The sequence below is a fragment of the Rhamphochromis sp. 'chilingali' genome, assembly GCF_963969265.1.
Source record: "Rhamphochromis sp. 'chilingali' genome assembly, chromosome: 16".
Lineage (NCBI taxonomy): Eukaryota > Metazoa > Chordata > Actinopteri > Cichliformes > Cichlidae > Rhamphochromis > Rhamphochromis sp. 'chilingali'.
In genome coordinates this window covers 15,771,835-15,790,046 of record NC_137943.1, presented here as the reverse complement: position 1 = coordinate 15,790,046, position 18,212 = coordinate 15,771,835, and the positions used below count along the sequence as shown (strand labels likewise).

Below are 18,212 nucleotides of genomic sequence, written 5' to 3'. Positions count from 1 at the left end.
TTCCTGTTAATATGTTTAGTAATCTTTGTAACTGAACTTTTTTTTTCGGGGTGGGCCTGAAAGCTGAGCTACTGCAAGTGTCTTCTTCCTTTTATTTATTTGTGATTTGGCCTTGGAAATTATGTCATGAAATAAACAAGTTTGTGTTGTAAATACTGCTGGTGTTTGTGTGCTTTGGAGTTCTGTGTGTGTGTCTGTCAGACACCTGAACGTAGTCTGTGAGGTTTAACGTGTGACTAATAATCAGCAGCTTGATTGGAATCATCCTCAAAGCAGAGTTTCTATGGCAACGAAGGCCAGTGTGCGTGTGCGGATGTGGTTTGTGAAAGGCTGTGTGCCGCTTCGACGCAAGCGGAACATCCAGTCCTGGAAGTCGACCTTCATTTAAAGCTAGTAAACAAAGGAAGGTGTTGTTTGTTTGTTTTTTCTTCACCCTTTCTTGAGAAATTGAATCAGAGAAAAAGAAAAAAAGAACTTTTATTGAATTCCTTCTGAACGCACCTGCTGATTAACATAGATGATGTAGTCAGGATCCATTATTCAACACCAGGGCTGCAGATAATCCTTTACTTTTTTGAACTGCTGTTGAGCCTTAGTCTAAAGCAAAAAAACATGACATTGGCAAGTTGTCCCATTCAGTTTCTCTGAGCCTCAGCTGACGTATTTGGATTCTCCAGAATCACAGACTGCACGTATAAAACAACAAGTCACACATGAGTTTATACATGCTGTTATTAAAGCCTGCAGCTGAGCTTTATGGCTGTCACCCTATTGGGTTTTTTTAAATTTATTTTTTTATGTTTATTATTTAAGTTTTGTTTTTGAAGCCAGAAGTGTTAAGCAATACCTCTGTGGGCTTTCTGGAGTTTTTTTCAATTATTATATTTAATAGACCAGGAGTGTCAAACATAAGGCCCAGGGGCCAGAATCAGCCCCCCAGAGACTTATTTTCAAATCAGCCTGTTAGCCAGCTTTGAAAATAAGAAGGAGGGCATACATTGTTGGGGGCCTTTTGTTTTTTTTCCTCCACAGCCATTCATACTACACCAAAGTAGTTAAATAACAGATACACAATTAAATGACAGAAAATCCTGTTTTTCACTATCTGTTATGGATATTTTGGTTAGAAGCCAAACACTTTTTTAAATCAATCTCTAAAAGGTTAACGTTTTATAAATATGGGACAGCCTCGCAATGAGCTACCAGAAATTCTTCTTTTATTAAGTAGAAAAACTGAGATGAGTTTCACTCAACTGGTGATTTCCAAAGAGCTATTAGCCAAAAATCTGGCAATCTGGCATACTTCTGCATGGTTTACAGTGTATCCTTTAAAGAATCTGAAGAAACTGGAGCACAAAAGAAGAAGTGGCAGACCTTAAAAAAAATATTTACAGCTGATGAACAGTATCTGTAAGTGACATCCTTAAGAAATGGGAAAAAATCCAGCAAAGACCTGATCCACCATGTAATACCATCTGGAAATCGTCTAATTGGCAACAGTTTCAATTTTAAGTTTGACAATGATTGCAAACACACTGCTAGTGCAGTGAAACCATACCTAGATAGAAAAACACACATTAGAATTCCATTAGCCATGGATTGGCCTCCCTAGAACCTGAACCCAATAGCAGTGTTGGGTCATATGACAGAGAAAAGTACAAAAGAAGAAGCCCAGAGAACTGAACTCTACTTCAGACTGTGTTGAAGAATAAAGGTGCTCAAACCTTTTTTTTGCCATATATACCGCATTCCTATACATTTATTTTGCTTGCACATTCCGATATATTACTTCAACTATTTACAATTTTCCTAGGAAAATATGAGAAGTGGCTTGAAACTTTCGCACAGTACTGTACCATCTATCAAGGAAGTGCAGTAAAAAAAATACCCCAAACATTGTTGAGAGGTCCAGAGACTAAAAACAGCTGAATTGAAGCCTCATTCAAAGAACGGCTATTTTGTTCCAGGCTCTAAGTGGGCCTGTACTGCTGTAAACATGGGGATTTTCGTTTGAAAGTATATAGGGACTGATGTGACTGTGGAGACAGCCTCAAGTGGCAATTTCAGAAACAGAATAGAATAGGCTTTTATTGTCGTTGTACATGTACAACAAAATTGTAGAGAAATATATAAAAAAATATATAAAATATAAATATAAAAACAAAAGTGAAAAGCACAACTGCACCCAATTATTCTATACACTAGTTCAGTGTTACCGTCTGGAGTGCTCACTCTGTAAAAGGCCTGATTAGCTAAGCACAAGTTAATAATGGGTGCAAGTAAACTTTACAGTACCAGAGTCTGCATTACAATTCACATCACAGTTCATATCAATTCACACCAAGAGATGAAAACAGATGAAGCGCATGCCAGTCTTTAATGTCAGGGAGAACACTTTTCATTCTGCCGGTACCATGTCTGCTGCTCCTTTATTTAAAATGAATCTACGAGACCACAGAGAGTCAAGCAATTCTTCCAACCCCTCCTCTTCCTCCTCTTTATTCGCTCCATCCAACCCTATGGGACGAGTGAGTGAGTCAGAAGCATAATGCTCCCTTATTAGCCCACTGATTCTGACGCACGCACGCACACACACACACACACACACACACACACACACACACACACACACACACACACACACACACACACACACACACACACACACACACACAGAAGAGTGGCTCTACCACAAAGACAACAACAGCAAGGAAACAGTGAAGGACATCTTTCACATTATATATGTGGTTAGTTTGTGAGCGTGCGTGTGCGTGTGTGTATATGTGCGTGTTCCCGTGCTTGTCCTCGGTTTGCTCTCTGACACTTTATTCCTACTTCTTTTTTTTTTTGCTCCTTTCTTTCTCCCTCTCCTTGCTTTGCTCGTCTCTCTCTCTCACTCTCTCGCTCTCTCCCTGCCTACTTATGACTCAGAGGTGCGCAAAAAACTTTCTGTGTTCTATGCGCACACACTACTGCAAGCCAATAAGCCATACTGAAGTTTACACAAGGAGCCGAAGCCGAACGTTAGCTGCCTTTATAACTCTGGAGAAGTGGGTGGTGTCTGGAAAAAAAAAAGATTACATCTGAGGCTGAGGACTGGGATTAAGGTATCCCTGCCCACTACTGGCACACAAAGATATACAATGAACTGTGGATTAGAGGCAGCCGAGGAAAAGGTGAAAGAAAAAGTTTGTTTTTTAAATGTAAGCGTTTGACGATGCATTTACATCACTTGAACTCCCAGTGTATGGGTTTAAATAAATAAATAAATAATTTCAATTACATTTAAGAGCCAAGGTTTTACAAGAAAAAAGAAGCAAAAATATCTCATGTTGAAATTCAGTGAAATGTAACACTAATACTAGATATTAGTAGGCCATACCACTTCATTATTAGTGTGGTATAATTGCATTTAAGTCCTGAAACAAACAGATTAGTTGATACTGTTAAATATGAACATGTTTCTTTGGTAAATGGTGACATTTTCCATTGACTAATTGGGAAGTCGATGAATGTGATGCAGTAAAGTTTTGGTTGATCGTGTTAATCCTCTGTTTCATGCTGGTTTTGTTTTTGGGTTTTTTGGCTGGTAATGTGTTAGGTTGACCTCTGGCTTCACACTCTCTGACGGCAGGCTGCTCCGTGCCGGGCATGGGCACCGCGACCTCGGCTTAGCTCAGCTGGGTCATTGTGGAGCTGGGGCCAAAGTGGAGGTGGGAAAATGTGTGAGGTCTGTTAATGAGCTTGAGCAAAGCGATAGCGGGTGGTGGGGGGGTGAGGATGGTGAAGCAGAAAGAAGAGAGAGAGGCAACTGATACGTCTGGGCGATGACTCACCGATGCTGGGTATTTATAGCATCGGGAGGGAGGTGTGGGGGTGGAGGAGCGAAGTTTGTGGGGGTTTGGGAGGCAGCCAGGACAGCATCATCGCACCAACGGGGAGTGGTGAAGGAAGAGACAGAGACTGCAGAGATGAGGAAGCATCGGTGAAGGAAAAGGGCAGGAGAGGAAAGGAAGAGATGGAGGAGAGGTGGAAGAGTGGCAGAAGGGAGTGGTGGCAGGGTCCAAGAATGAGATGGAACTAGGCTAACTAACGGAAAGATCAGAGGACGAACTGTGGGGAGAAGTAGAGGAGGCAGAAATAGCATGCGCATTTAAAATTCTCAGAACAAAGACGGCTTGTCTTGTTGATAGTGCCACGCTGCAGGGACACTGTTAAACATCCAGTGAGCTCCATGTGGTGCGCAAGAAACACAGGCGCTGGCTTTCTAATAGAACAACAAAGCTACAGTAGGCTATTTCTGTGCTGGAGCTGGTATTAGAGCAACACCCAAAACATATTTAATGACTCACATTTGTAACAAAAAAAAACACTTTTCCCAGCAGCTTTGCATTAAAAAAAAACTGTGTTTGCAGAGGAAGACTGGAAAAGGTGTCACGCTTTAATGAACATGACAATCATCTCTGTTACCAAGACAGTGTGGGTTACAGTTAAGCAAATTAGGAACATATTAGACTGTTAAGAACAACTAATTAGGGAGGCAAAAAGAGCAGCTGGAAAGGCAAAAATGTTGATGGATCATTCCTTTTCTTTTTTCTGTGAATATGTGCATTATTAATTCCAAACAGCTTCTCATATGGCCACAATAAATCTGATTAAATTGAATGTTTTCTGATTCATATTCTACAGTTTTAAAAAACAGGTTACTGTGGCGTGTGCTCGCTCTTATTCTTCTCTCTTCATTGACAGGATTTCTTCATCAATAAACACATCCTCACTGGGCCTCTGGTGACGTCAGCCAGTGCGTCATGCTGAATCCCTCACCATAGACACGAATCTGAGCACGTGTGCTCATATACGCATGCATGCGCAGCCACACACACATACACACATCCTCTCAGTATGATTCAGAACAACATGGCGAGTGCTCGCATTCATTAATATGTACAGTGTAAAGAAGCATGGGGTATGAAAGGTAACAACAAGGAGTGAAAAGAGTGATGCTGAGGTTGAGAGGCTAGTTGGGGGCACTGCTGAAAAGGGCTGAAGAGAAGTTAAAAGGAGAAGGGAAAAAATGTGGTTGCTAAAGAATCAGGCTGTGACGGTGGAGACAGCCAGGTAGGCATGACTAAAATAGCACCTTTGTCAGACGGTAAGAAAAAAAACATGAGATGAGGAGAGGAAAAGAATGGCACAAAGCCTGGTGTTCACTGGTGTTCACTATGCTTAAGTGAGCTAAAAAAAAAAGAGGCACAAAATCATCAGAAATATATGTTTTAAATAGAAGTATGCACTTAAATAAGAGTGAAGGGAATCGTTTTTGTTAAACGCGTAGCTGGAAATTGGCAACGTCATGCTTAAACGTAAGTGCATGTTGTTTATCAGTTGGGAGCAAGTTCCCATGAACCCGGCCAAGACTCCAGGGTATTCCTGACACTTAGCCAAGAAACAGTGTTGGCGCACAAAACCTGTGAAATCGCCCCAAACATTCTGGTTTTGTACTGATTAAAGGAACAAGGTATATAATTGATTAGTGGAAGAACGATTTGTTTTGGCAAGACCCCTCATATTTCCAGTCCTTTTCATGAGCTAACTGGAAAAATTAGAGTGGCAACAACACTCTCATATAGCCTAACTCGAGAAAATTAATAAGCACATTTCCAAACATGTCGAACTATTTATTTTTGTTTTTTAATGGAAGGAATCCAAAGATGATCATTAGCAGAGGAGGAATGGAGGCTTGGCTGTTGAAGCCAGTCTCATTAAAGCAGAGATATTTGATCCAATCCCACAGGTCCTCTCCTGCATTCCTGTAGCATTACGTGGGCATTTGCCCTTTTAGAAAGGCTACGCTTGTATTGAATCTCCACCTTGTTTCATTCATTTCTCCTCTGCCCTCCCTATGCTGCTCAGCTAGCATGCTTCCTCTCCTTGTTTCTGTCCTTCCATCCTAATGGCTCAGACAACATATTGTGGCTCTAATCACCATCATCTCTGTTCCTGAAACAACCTGCCTCCTGAAGACAAGGACCATGCTTTACTTGCAGTAATTGGCTCAAGGAGAAGGATGAGCCAGATGGGTACAGCAGAAGGAGAAAATGTAATGAATGCACGTCACTGAGAAAACGGCCAGCTAAACTGGAGAGTCTAATGAAGGAGACAAGGATACCAACCTGTGGGAAGAGATGAAGGTGGAGGCAGATGAAAGGCAAGTGAGACAGCGTCACCATGGAGACGTTGGTTAAAAGGAAGGTGAGCCATGACAACGGGCGCGCCATTGCGCGTGCCCTCCCGCCTCATGATGTGGTGACTGGGGGTGGGTGGGTGAAGAGGTGAGGAGGAGTTAAACAAAACAAAGGAGGAGGAGGGGCTGACTACATGCAGCTCTATCTATATCTTCTTCTTTTTTTCGTTTTTTTTCGCACACAACATTATTTAAGCGCACACACTGAATGCTTAGACCATTCCAGGAAATCGGTGTTGATTGCTGAAGATCTCGGCTGAGTCACAGGTCCTTGAGCTGACTGATGCAAGAATCTGAACTCAGAGCATAAAGTAAAGTAAAACCAAACAAACAAAAAGACCATTTGTCACACAGTGTATGTGTTTGAGTTTGTATATGGGTGTGTACTCCTTTATTATAATGACGGAAGCAAGCCATTGTTGAGCTAGTCTAATTTTCTCCCCCCACATCTCTGGTTTATGTGCAAGGAAACAGCAGCGGTATCACCCAGAACAGCAGGGCTGCTGGGTTTAAACAGGAGTGAAAGAAATATATCATTTCATGATTATAGAGAACTTGCATGGTTTTACAGGTTGAAGAAGAAAGGAAGCAAAATGAAGTCACTTGCTGAAAGAATAATATTTTTAACATACAACCAAGACTGTCCATTAAGCAAATCATTTCCTCCTAGAAAAAGAGGCTCATTCTCAGTATTCTCTGACTACAGGTCAGAACATTGTGACTCTACATCTGTTTGCCTTGAAACCTGTAAATGTGTGGTTTTCATGCGTTTCTCTCTCAGGCCTAAAGGACCCCCACCCTGAAAAATACCAGCTCAGTTAATAAAGTCTGCACTGCACATCTGTGATTCTGAGTCTCTGCTTTGTTAGAAAAATGGCACGAGTCCATAAAAGGAATTCATGTCATGTTTTCTCTTCTCCCTGAAAAGCACCTTGAGTAAGAGCCGAATACAAAAAAGGTTCACGATCAAAACAGAGACGAAAAACTTTTCCTGCAAAAGTATGTAATTACGGGTCTTTTAAAGGAGGCTCTTTAAGCTCTTTAATTTTTTTACGAGGCTTATTTTTAATGGGGGGTGGGGTTGGGGGAGCTGAAGATGATAACTCTACTTGGTGAGATCTCCAGATCACAATCTGAGGAGCTGTGAAAGAGCTGGGTTGGAACACAGTGCCCTGACCTCAGCTCTTCTGATTTACCAGGACACCCTGACTGCCATGCTGTTGTTGTTTTTAAAATTATTTAGATAGTGCAGAACATCTTTGAGTTATTTTATCTGAAGGCAGAGCAGATGTAGAAGGAGGCTCAGAGAAATATTTCAGTGGAAAGATAAACTTCAGAACTGAATTAATGGAAGGGCGCCTCCAAAGCATACTTCTGTGTAACTTAGCAACCAAAGGAGGGAATGGTATCATCAACACTTTGCCAAAATGATTTCTGTTTTGTCTAATAATGGGCTTTGCTATCGATAGACTTATAGAGTTCAATGGAGAGAAAGAAGAAGAAGGGCACTGAAGAAGCAGGAAACAAAACCCATGAGAGGATGAGAGTGGCACTAAAGACTCGTAATCTAATTACTATCATTTTCTCCGTGCCCTGATTTTACTCTCATTGATAAAGAGAGAAAAAGACAGAGAGAATGCAATAGTGCCGTTCACTGGGAATGTTTATTTTCTTTTTAGCATCTGAAGTAATTAATCAGTACAGAATGATGCACAGAGACAGCACATCACAAGCCCCGGAGACGAATAACAGATTCAGTCAGTGAATCTTTTACCAGCAGCGGCCTGCTGGGATATGAGTTTAGAAACCTCTGATCCATCACTCAGAATCATCACAGTGCCCAGGGGGGTTGGTATAACTTCCACAACAAGAGATAAACACGCAAATAGAAGCGCACACATCCTTTAAACTCTACCAGATATTTAACAGCTCACGTCACAACATCCAGACCACCAGGCTGTTTTTCTTACTGACCCACAGCTCAGACACTGGCAGAGAAATATCTACTAAAATGTTGCTTGTTGCTTAAACATGCATTGCAGAAGTTATATTTAGAAGTTGAATAGCATTTGAGCATTTCTGACACATCGGCGTGCTTGTTTTTACACTGTAAAAGGACAAAAGGCAAAAATTTAAAAGGAGATTGAGCAGGGGACCATTTCCTTCAAACATGATGTGAGACAGCTCTCATTCACCCTGTCACTTTCACTCACGCACACAAGACATTGGCCAGCATCACGGCCAACAAATGAGCCAAAAATTGATCTTCAAGTAGTTCTGTGTGCTTGTTCACTTTCAGCAAAACAGATAGGCGACAGTAAGCATGTTCCATCATCAGTTTCTTAATATGCATGCAGGAAAATGTGCCCTTTTGAAGAGAGACACAGTTCAACTCAATTTATACAGCAGCGATGCGACTGCTGTGACCTCTGACACCGCTGCCGTCCCCCATGGCGATGGCTGTTTCTAAATGGAGAGTCACCACGTCCAGTGTGTGATGCTGAGAGCTAACACATTCTCCAAACACCACCACACCTCTCCTCCTTTCCCTTTAACTGTGTTTTGATCTGTGATTCAGTTTTTTTCCATTTGCTCCCCCCTCTCACACCCACACCCACACCGAGATGGACTTAAACAAGGCAGCAGGCACAGCAGCACAGTGGGTCTTTCAACGTCACGAGGGTCTCTGCAGCTCTTCAGCCGTACGTGACAGGCAGCTGACGCCACAGTCGAGTTTCAAAAGCACCTTCCTCCCTCCCCCATCCCTCTGTGACTTTTGGTACTGAGGATAAAGTAAAAGCAGTTTTTCTTTCTTTAAGAGATGTGAAAGGATGGAAAATATGAAACGATAGAGCAGGACAGCGGATGCAATTAGATGTGAGATGGAAATAGGGCAGGAAAGGCAGAGCTGGGCTGAAATGAAAGAGTACTTGTATGTGTGGGATGTCAGAGGACGCTGACCTGAAGCTCTTTAGAGACTTGAGATGTTGTTGGAGCATCAGAGGAGGGTTGTAAGGAGACACTTGAAACGAAAACATGAAACGGGAATACTACAGGAATGTTACTGTTCACATCAACTTAAATATATTAAGGTATTCAAACATGTGGATAAAGTATAACAAGTCTGTGTGGCATCTGTTCATGTACTGTAGAACCTTGGACACCTCGTGTAGTGCTCTTGATTGGTTTAGCATGAAGGCGTCACTGTGCGATAACAGTGATAGCCCAAGTGTTTAATAAGGCTTTTGATCTCACCATAAACTTCACCTGTCGCCACCTTTTATCTCGTCTGCTGTAGACCTTTACACCTTGTGGTCCTGCGGAATGCCGGAGCTTCTGGCCCCCAACAGAGGCCCAGTGTTTATCACATCTCTGTCATCGAAGGGAGAGAGAAAGAGAGAGCAGGAGAAGGAGGAGGGGTTTGGTGGGGGCTGCTCAACTGCGACAGCAACTCCGCGGTGGTTTTAGCCTGTGAGTCATCGCTAGAGGGTTTAACTCTTCCGATGCCAAGTTGAGAACGTGCAGCGATGTTGTTTTTCATGACCAAAAGTGCATTTTTAAGAACCTCTCGTTACAAAGAGGGATTTGGCGTTGGCACATTTAGTTCTACATCTCATAAAACTGGCGCCTAAGAGTTGGTTTCACTTCAATCAAATCAGCTCTCCTGTACATGCAAAGTTAACATTTTCATTGTTTCCACAGCTGAATCTAACAAACGGCTTTATTTCTTTTTGTTTTTCCCAAGCAGCAGCTCCAAACATCCTTCCTGTCAGCATCTTCTACACAGCGCTGCTGTGCAACAGACAGCGTCCAAGGCTATTTTTAAACGCAGCTATTAGTATGCCATATCATAAACCTGAATCATTTATATGGATTTTTAGGGCCGGTTATTGCGTGTGCTGTGTGATGACGCGGTGGTCAGGTGTTGCCTCATATAACCAGGGGAGCTGTCCGAGTGCTGAAAACAGAAGAGAACAGCACCGCTACTGAGGAGATGTCATACACCCTTACTGCTGTCTGAGCTTTACTGCCAAAGGTAAACCACGATTTCTTTTTTATTTATTTGATTCAGTTTTTTTTATTCTGATTCACATCTAGACGGGTAAAATTGAAAGACAGTCTTTTTTCTATTTTTTAAATCACAGCTTCTCGCAGATTTCGACACGTTCCGTTAGAACGAATGAAATAGAAAGAAAACTATATCCTTCTACAGTCGGGGATTACAGTGAGTTGTAATAACGGAGGATTGTTTTTAGTTAATGTGGATGCTGACGGGAGGAAATCTGATTTTTTAAGACGTCAATAACCAGACGGGGAGTGACTCATCCAGCGATGTGAATGTTTCTCCACGCGCACACCGACACATCGTTCAGTTTGCGAAGCGTAACTCCCCGACAGGCGCACAAACCCCAGATCAAAACAGAATTGTTTACGATCGTGCTCGTTGCTTCCTGATAAGCTTTTAGTTAAGATAACCGAAGAGAGGGAAATAATCTATGATCTTTTCCCCCTCCCAGCTGCTTCACCATCATTGTCCTCTCTCTTGTTTTCCAGGTAATAATTTGCCTATAATGCTGCATTTTCACCACAAGTTGCCCGCGGGGGGAGCCGTGGTCCTGCTCGCCTTCCTCCTTCATGGATGCGCCGTGCAGGCTGCGTCTCTCCCCCGTCACTACAGGCTCCGAGGAGGGGAGAGTGAGGGGCAGCCGGCTGCTTATCCACCCAGCGCCGACATGATGAAAGCCCTGGAGTACATTGAAAACCTGAAGCAGCAACGAAACGGGGGCCAGCCTGAACCCGTGGATTACGACGAAGTGGAGAAGTTCAGGGTCCTGCTTCAGCTCGCCTCGCAGCAGGACGAAGGTCCCGGGGATCACCAGCCTTCCCAGGGCATGCAGAGGCAGGACATTACCGCTGAGCAGCTGATGAAAGCTCTGCTCAGGTCCCTCCAGGATCAGACCGGGAAAGACGCAAAGCTTAGCCCCCCAACGCCGCCGAGAAATGACCGCCGAGCTCACAGGCACCGCACCAAAGATACTGAAATGCCTGAGGGCGCACCAGTAGATTACGGTAACTTCCCCAGACCCCACAAGAAGTACCCACTGATGTTTGAGGACGAGGAAAATACTGACGCTTCCAAGCGGGCCACCGAGGACCTGGATGAGCAGTACACACCCCAGAGCCTCGCCAATTTGCGGTCCATCTTTGATGAGCTCGGGAGGATGCCCACAATCGGTGGGCAGAAGAGAGACGGGGACGACGGGGAGGAAGAAGAGGACCGACTCAGCCTGAGAAACCAGGCCTATGAGGATGTGGCCGGAGGCGAGGAGTGGGTCCCCATGGAGGAGAGGGAAGAGGCGGAGGAGATGGTCAACGGGAGCCATGAAGAAATGGACAGGGCGCTCAGTGACCAGGAGGAATCAGAGAGGGAGGAGATGCAACGCCGGGCCAGCCAGAACCAAGAGGAGGCTGATGATGACACTAAGCTCGTAGATTACTACCTGCTGAAAGTCCTGGAGATGAGTGACCAGACGCAGAAGAGGGATAGGACCGGTGAGCAGAAAAAGAGACTGATCCGTCCCTCTATCGTGGATCCTCGGACCGTGAAGGAGTTGCTGGAGCTTTCCCTGAAGCTGCACGTCCCTCCACAAGACCTTATCGATATGCTGCTCACCGAGGAGCTCCGAAAGCTCCACCGCGATCCACAAGCCGCGGCTCGTTACACGAATGCTGGCCAAACCCCCAAGATAAGGTACTTCAGCCGCAGACTGCCGCTGAAAAGCAAGACTATCCCTGATGATATGGACAGAGAGGACTTTTTAGACATCATCGGGGTAGAGACAATCAGTAACGAGTACCCCGTGGTGCAGAGACCCATGAAGACCTCTCAGCCCTCAGACAGAATGCCTGCTGCGTCCAACCCTGCTGCAAATTCAGGTCCAGTTAAAATCCCCCCTCCCTCCGGACGTAGGGAGAACCTGTTTCTCTCCGAGCTCAACAAAATGCCCCTGAAGCGTGAGGCTGACAGTGACGACGACGACGGCGGTGACGTGGAAGACGAGGTGACAACATACCTGGCGGCAAAAATTCTCACAGAGTACCCCAACACCATCACCAAGCGGGACACCCAGGCGCAGCTGAAGGCGCAGTTCCCGTACGAGCTGTACGAGCGCGCAATGGACTACTTGGGGCAAGTGGACAATGAGAAAAGGCCACTGGTCAAGAGGGAAACCGAGGAGGCCACAGAGGAGAACGTAAAGCCCACAGAAATGCAGGGGAAAGAAAAGATAACGGCTAAAACCTCGGCCCCTCAAACCGTAAACGAAGAGGAGGAGCACCGTGAAAAAACAGTGGCCGGGATGTAGCCAGATGTCCTGCCAGACGCACGAAATTATGAATTTAATATATATACTGTCTGAAAAATAAAGTTTGGTGGACGTGATCTAGTTTACAAATTTCTATTATATGAACTATAGCCGGTATGACTAATATCTCCCTAACGAAAATGAACTACAGCACTCTTACAAATCAAATAATAAAAAAATAGTCCCTACTTGCTGCAAGAACCTTATATTATTATTAATATATAGTTATACAAGAGATTTTAGGTTCCTCCCTTAGGTTGCGAACCTCTTGCGAATCTCAAATTGCCAGTTAATAAAGAAAAAGAAAAAAAAAGAATTAACAACCAAACCCAAGTTATTAAAGATTTGTGATGTTGTTGAAGGTTTGTTTACATTAAATGTGTTTGTAAACAGCACTATATTTTCAACTGTAATCAAATGAGTAACGGTAAAGATGCTTATTTTTCATCCATGTCAAAACTATTCAATTACATATGTGAATATTCATGTAAATTATTCAGTATGATGCTGACCGGGAATTTAAAAACACAAGTACACGGCGTATTTGGAGTACTATTGGAATATTATAGGAATTTTTCATTAGGGCAGTGTGCTGGCCTCAGAGCGAGTGTTGTTGTGACTCGTGATATATTCAGGGTTAGTGGATTTAATGTTGTTATTACAGATAATTATTTCCAAGTCTCAATATCAGAACGTCGCCTGCCTTCCAGCCCCTTTCATACTGCGAAGCTCTGTATTGTTGGCCTAACAGTGATTGTGCTATGTATGCTCATTTTTAAACCATTTTTGTACATGTTCAACAATGTGTGATCAATCACAGATGAATAAAGCATCAGCGGTATTATTTTTCTTCTTTCTGAGTTGTGTTGCCTTATTAAACAAATATAAATGTTGCATATAAAAGGAAGCCAAAGCAGCATGTGCATTATTTTGGGGGGGCGGGGATGGCGGGATACAGCGACATATATATATATGAGTATTCATTCAAATTAAACATTCAGCACCAAGATAACAAGTCACTACTCAAAGCAAATTGCTTATCAAAAAACATTTTATTTGTAACATCAGAAAATGTACATCAAATGTATACATTTAAAAAAAAGAAAAAGCAATCACACCCACACTAGCATAGCAAGTGCCCTTTCTAAAAGACTAACAGTCAAACACACGTTGTATGTCTTGCACATTAAAAACAGCAGGTAATCATTGGTATCAGTGTTATATCAAAACGAGTTCTGTGCTGTAAGTAACTCCGTAAGTTGCTGAGTGATTGGCACACACACAAAAAATATATATATCAGAGACTTCTCAGACAGACTCCAAACATTAATTTCTGACATATTAATACATGATAAATACAGGAAATTTGGAAATCGGAACATCACTTCCTGATCATGATTTTTTTTCCTTTAAATACCCACCATCTTGTTATTACTTCAAATTTAATAACTGCAATTGACATCGAAAAACCCCTCCCAACCCCAACCCATATCCTCCACACAGAAACGCACCCATACAAACTCTCCTTTCACTTGAATGCATTACTGTTAATGTATATTAGAGTCGCCACAAAAGACATGATGCACAAAGCTATGATTTAGGCAGACATTCAAGTAAAGCCAGATTTTTCTCTTCTGAAAATGTTCAGTAGAATCGAAGTTCGCTCGATTTTCAGGTTCAGAAAAGTATGTGACTGCTATATAGCACATCTTGCTCCCGTCTTCTTCTTTGCTGTTAGTTCATGTCCTTTTGTCCCCCACCCCCACAAGCTAAAATGCAGGTTTGCTCATGTACTCCTCCAATGTCTAAGGAAAAAAAAATAGAAAAGAAAGCACAAGGGATGAAAAAAACAATCAGGTTCCCAGACTCCAAAAAGTGCAGTGTAATACAAAATCATATCCACAGTCACACATCTACACATCACCTGTTACAAAGTGCTGAGCACAGCAATGCACTAACATAAGCGGAACATCTAACCTTTCTGTCCATATTCAAGGTCATCCAAACAGCTCCACCTCATACCACTCACTGATGTCATCCTGAAGCGATAATGGTCAAAATGAATGGGAGACTAAACTGCATCACTCTAGATAAAAAGTGTTAATCACCCTGACTCAGGAGCACCGAACAACACACCCAGCTACGCAGAGAGCCACGAGCCTACAGGGAGAGCAGGAAGCATCAGCGCTAACATTTAAAGAAAATCTGTCTCACGCTAACACCCAGACAGAGAGAGAGAGACATAAGGGGTAAGAAAAACAGCAAAACACAGACCTCTAAAACAAAGAGGGAGCAGCCACTACTATCCACATGCCTTTTAGTTATGAGGAAGACAAAGGCACAACAGGGATCACCACATTTGATTGGATTCTACAATGCACCGACTACTTCGCACGCACACACACATCACGTTCCCATGTCAGAGCCTCACACAATACTCGTGTTACTTAAAGTAAACAGTAAGCACTAATTTCAGGTATCTGGGCCTTTCAAAATACCCCACAACCATGATTTAAATAAATAAACAAACTTTGTAATACATTTGAAAACATGGCAACATTGCTTTAAAAGGAGACACTACAAGTGAAGTCTGTTAAATACAATGTATCACCATTAACCTTCTCCTGTTGAGCACTTACATTAAGTATAGTTTTTTGGTATTGCAACTTTTTAACTGAACACTGAAGAGAGCTGATACAGATTTATTCCAGCCTGTCATTCTGTAAGGTTTGCTGTATGTAAGTGCTACTGGAATGGGGATTTCTGAGGAAAACAGCATTTCAGTGTCTGTTTTACTAATAAGAATTAACCAACAGATAAACCGTGAAACTTCCTAAGAGCTGCAAGTAAATTTAAATTAAAAAAAAAAAAAAAGGCACTGCCTCATTAAACATGCACTAATTTGCACAGTGGATAAAATGTATATTTAAGACATTTTATTTACATTAGTCTGAACAAAATAATAATAATAATAATAATAATAATAATAATAAAAAAAATCCAAATAGGCCAGAATCTCAAAAATCAACCAGTGCATGAAGAAAACACGCCTATGCCTGCAGTGTCTCGTTTTATACACTGAGCCATGCAACAGATGTTACGTGCTCACACCACAGGTGCAAGTCACAGTGTTTTACTAAGTGCATTTGTGCGTGTGTGCGTGCATATCAGTGAATCTCACCTCCTGTAACATGTCTGAGGCTTCAATGGAGCGATTCACAATCTGTTTAGAGGTTTCCTGGATCTCGCCTCCCATTAGAAACTCATCCAGGATAAAATAGGCCTTCTCAAAGTTAAAGATAATGTCCAGCTCACACACCTGAGAGGATGACGCAGTTATTAAATTAGAGAAACTACAGAGCAGAACATATTCTTAGATCCAATCTTTGCAGCCTAGTTGAGCAGCAATGTTATTGATTTTTAGCAACACTTTACTTCAGACTACAGCTGCATAACAAATATGAGAAGGTGAAATACATTGCCAAAGTATTTGTCTAGCAGCTCCACGTAGCGATGAATGATCTCCAGGGCTAGCAGCTCATTTTCCTGGCTCTCTACTCCCAAACAGAAATACAGGCTTGCATACCTGAGGAGAATCAGACACAGATGATTAACAGTGGCATTGTGGGGACCAACACCTATTGGAGAAGTGTCAATAAACACGTGAAGCAATCTTACCGCTTATAAACAATCTTTAGGTCTTTCCACTGCATGAAGTTGCAGGAGCGGGGTTGCCGTGCCAGCACCATGGTGGTCATGTCCCTGATGATCTTCTTCTTCTCACGTTCCGACATTGACGTGAACCACTTCTGCAGACGCAGCTTCCCCTGGCGACTGAAGAGCAGCATGAAGCGCATCTAACGACACAAGAGGGCATTGTCAGAGGGGAAATCCTGGCCCGTGTCGAGGCAGCAATGATGACTCACACAAACAAACAGAAATCCACATCAAGTTAATCCCGAGAAACTTTATTAAGCAGCCGGCGCTGCGCCCACACCAACACACACAGTCACAATCAGGACTGCACAAGTGGCTGTGCTGCTGGCACGGTTCATTAGCGAGTAACTTGACTGACCAAACACGAGGGGAAATAAAGGGCTTGACAGGGAGTAATAGTGAAGGTCACTGACAACTGAGGAAGTGGCAGTTTTCAAGTGAGCCAGCGAGTCCAGCTTTTGGATGTTTGGATAACGTGTTTCCGAGCACCGGTCAGGTTTGAGTACATATCCAAACAGACAGTCTCCTTCATCCCCACCCCCGCTCTGTCGGGACCACACTGCCGTGCCGTTTCCTCTCATTGTTAAAGTTAGGCTTCAAGAATAAATATTACTTTGTCTTCAGGCTTTATGGAGCATTTTTCTCCCAATCAGAAGCGAGAACATGCAAGGCTCTCTGAAATATCATCCTGATTTTAGGTTTCATTTAAAGAAAAAACAAAAACAAAAATCAGACTCGACTTTAAGAGTACCAGGTTTTTGCTTGCAAGAAAACAAAAGAGGAAAAACAGGGGGTTGTCTCAGTAGTGAGGTCTGTCAATTATTTTCTACCATTCAGGTCACCAGTGAGGCTGTAATGCCTAAACCCTGATGTGCAACAAAGAGCACACTTAAAAGCCAGTGGACACCACTGCAGTCATAAAGAAGTATGTGTAGTATGACACAATTGGCGTGTCCTGCACAACATTTATGATTCAGCCTGCTTATGTGTCATTCAAATGAGCAGCTCAGTTCAAGTATCTGAGAAACCCATTAACTAAAGACAGAAAAAAAAAAAACAATACACGGTTATACAATGTATAAAGAAGAAACATATTCTTCTATTATAGCCATTCAGGCCAACAAAATGAAGACATACCAGTTCTTCCACTACTAGAAATGAACAATACAGAAGGAGATAACATTATTAGACTGAGTGATAGTCAAGCATTAATCACCAGAGATACAGGAAGACTTGATTGTTTAAGTCTACACACCTGTAGGTCATTTACAGGTGTGTACACCCCTTAAGAACTCACAGGCAAATTAATATGTAAAGCATTAAACAGCCAGCAGGGCAACGCTCGACGAGAAGTCACAAAACCTGTTTTCTTACAGAATAGACCTACTGGTAGAGCACACACCTTACTTCCGAGTTTTATTAAAAGTAGGATACAGACAATAAAAACTCAAAGTGGAAACCAAGTAGACTCTCATCAGGCCTGAATCGGAAAACAAACCTGCCCCAGTGTAGCAGGAAGTGCTGTTAGAGGCGCAGTTTCTAGCTTTAGCTACCTGTCAGCGACAGCAGGTGCAACAGGTGAACAGTCGGGGTATTTTTCGCCTACAGTCAAGCGCACAAAACAAACACATTCGCCAGAAACTTACCATTTTCAACACCAGACCGAGGAGCTACAAAACACCGTGAAAATATTTAAAAACGAAGTACTTTAACCCTCACAAAGGGTCAAACTGCCCGGATGGACACATATCTATCCTCCGTGAAGTGAGTACAGGGTGAAACTTGGCTAACTCCGCCCACAATGCCGCTGGGCAGTGACGCGTCATCCGTACTCACAACCATCGTGGATTGGTTATCCTGGGCTTGTATTTCCAGGGATCCGCCCA

The 18,212-nt window shown here is 42.9% G+C and overlaps 2 protein-coding genes across 3 annotated transcripts; one reads left to right on the top strand and one right to left on the bottom strand.

The window, feature by feature from the left end:
* The first annotated feature begins 10,076 nt into the window (after positions 1-10,076).
* On the top strand, positions 10,077-13,453 carry scg2b (secretogranin II b). Its single transcript, XM_080861690.1, has 2 exons — positions 10,077-10,280; positions 10,799-13,453. The coding sequence occupies exon 2, from the start codon at positions 10,816-10,818 to the stop codon at positions 12,607-12,609; it is 1,794 nt and encodes a 597-aa protein (XP_080717816.1). The 5' UTR covers positions 10,077-10,280; positions 10,799-10,815; the 3' UTR covers positions 12,610-13,453.
* A 195-nt stretch (positions 13,454-13,648) lies between these two features.
* On the bottom strand, positions 13,649-18,128 carry ap1s3b (adaptor related protein complex 1 subunit sigma 3b). 2 transcript variants are annotated; one of them, XM_080907389.1, is made up of 6 exons: positions 17,973-18,128; positions 16,288-16,466; positions 16,087-16,195; positions 15,791-15,928; positions 14,587-14,648; positions 13,649-14,414 (listed from the first exon to the last, which is right to left on the bottom strand). In XM_080907389.1, the coding sequence occupies exons 1-5, from the start codon at positions 17,973-17,975 to the stop codon at positions 14,607-14,609; spliced, it is 471 nt and encodes a 156-aa protein (XP_080763515.1). In that variant the 5' UTR covers positions 17,976-18,128; the 3' UTR covers positions 13,649-14,414; positions 14,587-14,606. The 2 variants fall into 2 exon arrangements, with proteins under 2 accessions (XP_080763515.1, XP_080763516.1); XM_080907390.1 differs by lacking the exon at positions 14,587-14,648.
* Positions 18,129-18,212: the final 84 nt, after the last annotated feature.

What these genes read in the sequence shown, in the direction of transcription:
- ap1s3b (XM_080907389.1), bottom strand. An exon ending in CTAAAGATTGTTTATAAGCG is followed by an intron (nt 16,196 to 16,287) that starts GTAAGATTGCTT and finishes GATTCTCCTCAG; the next exon opens with GTATGCAAGCCTGTATTTCT. An exon ending in CCTCAGACATGTTACAGGAG is followed by an intron (nt 14,649 to 15,790) that starts GTGAGATTCACT and finishes TTATCGCTTCAG; the next exon opens with GATGACATCAGTGAGTGGTA.
- scg2b (XM_080861690.1), top strand. Translation starts at nt 10,816, where the DNA reads ATGCTGCATTTTCACCACAAGTTGCCCGCGGGGGGAGCCGTGGTCCTG.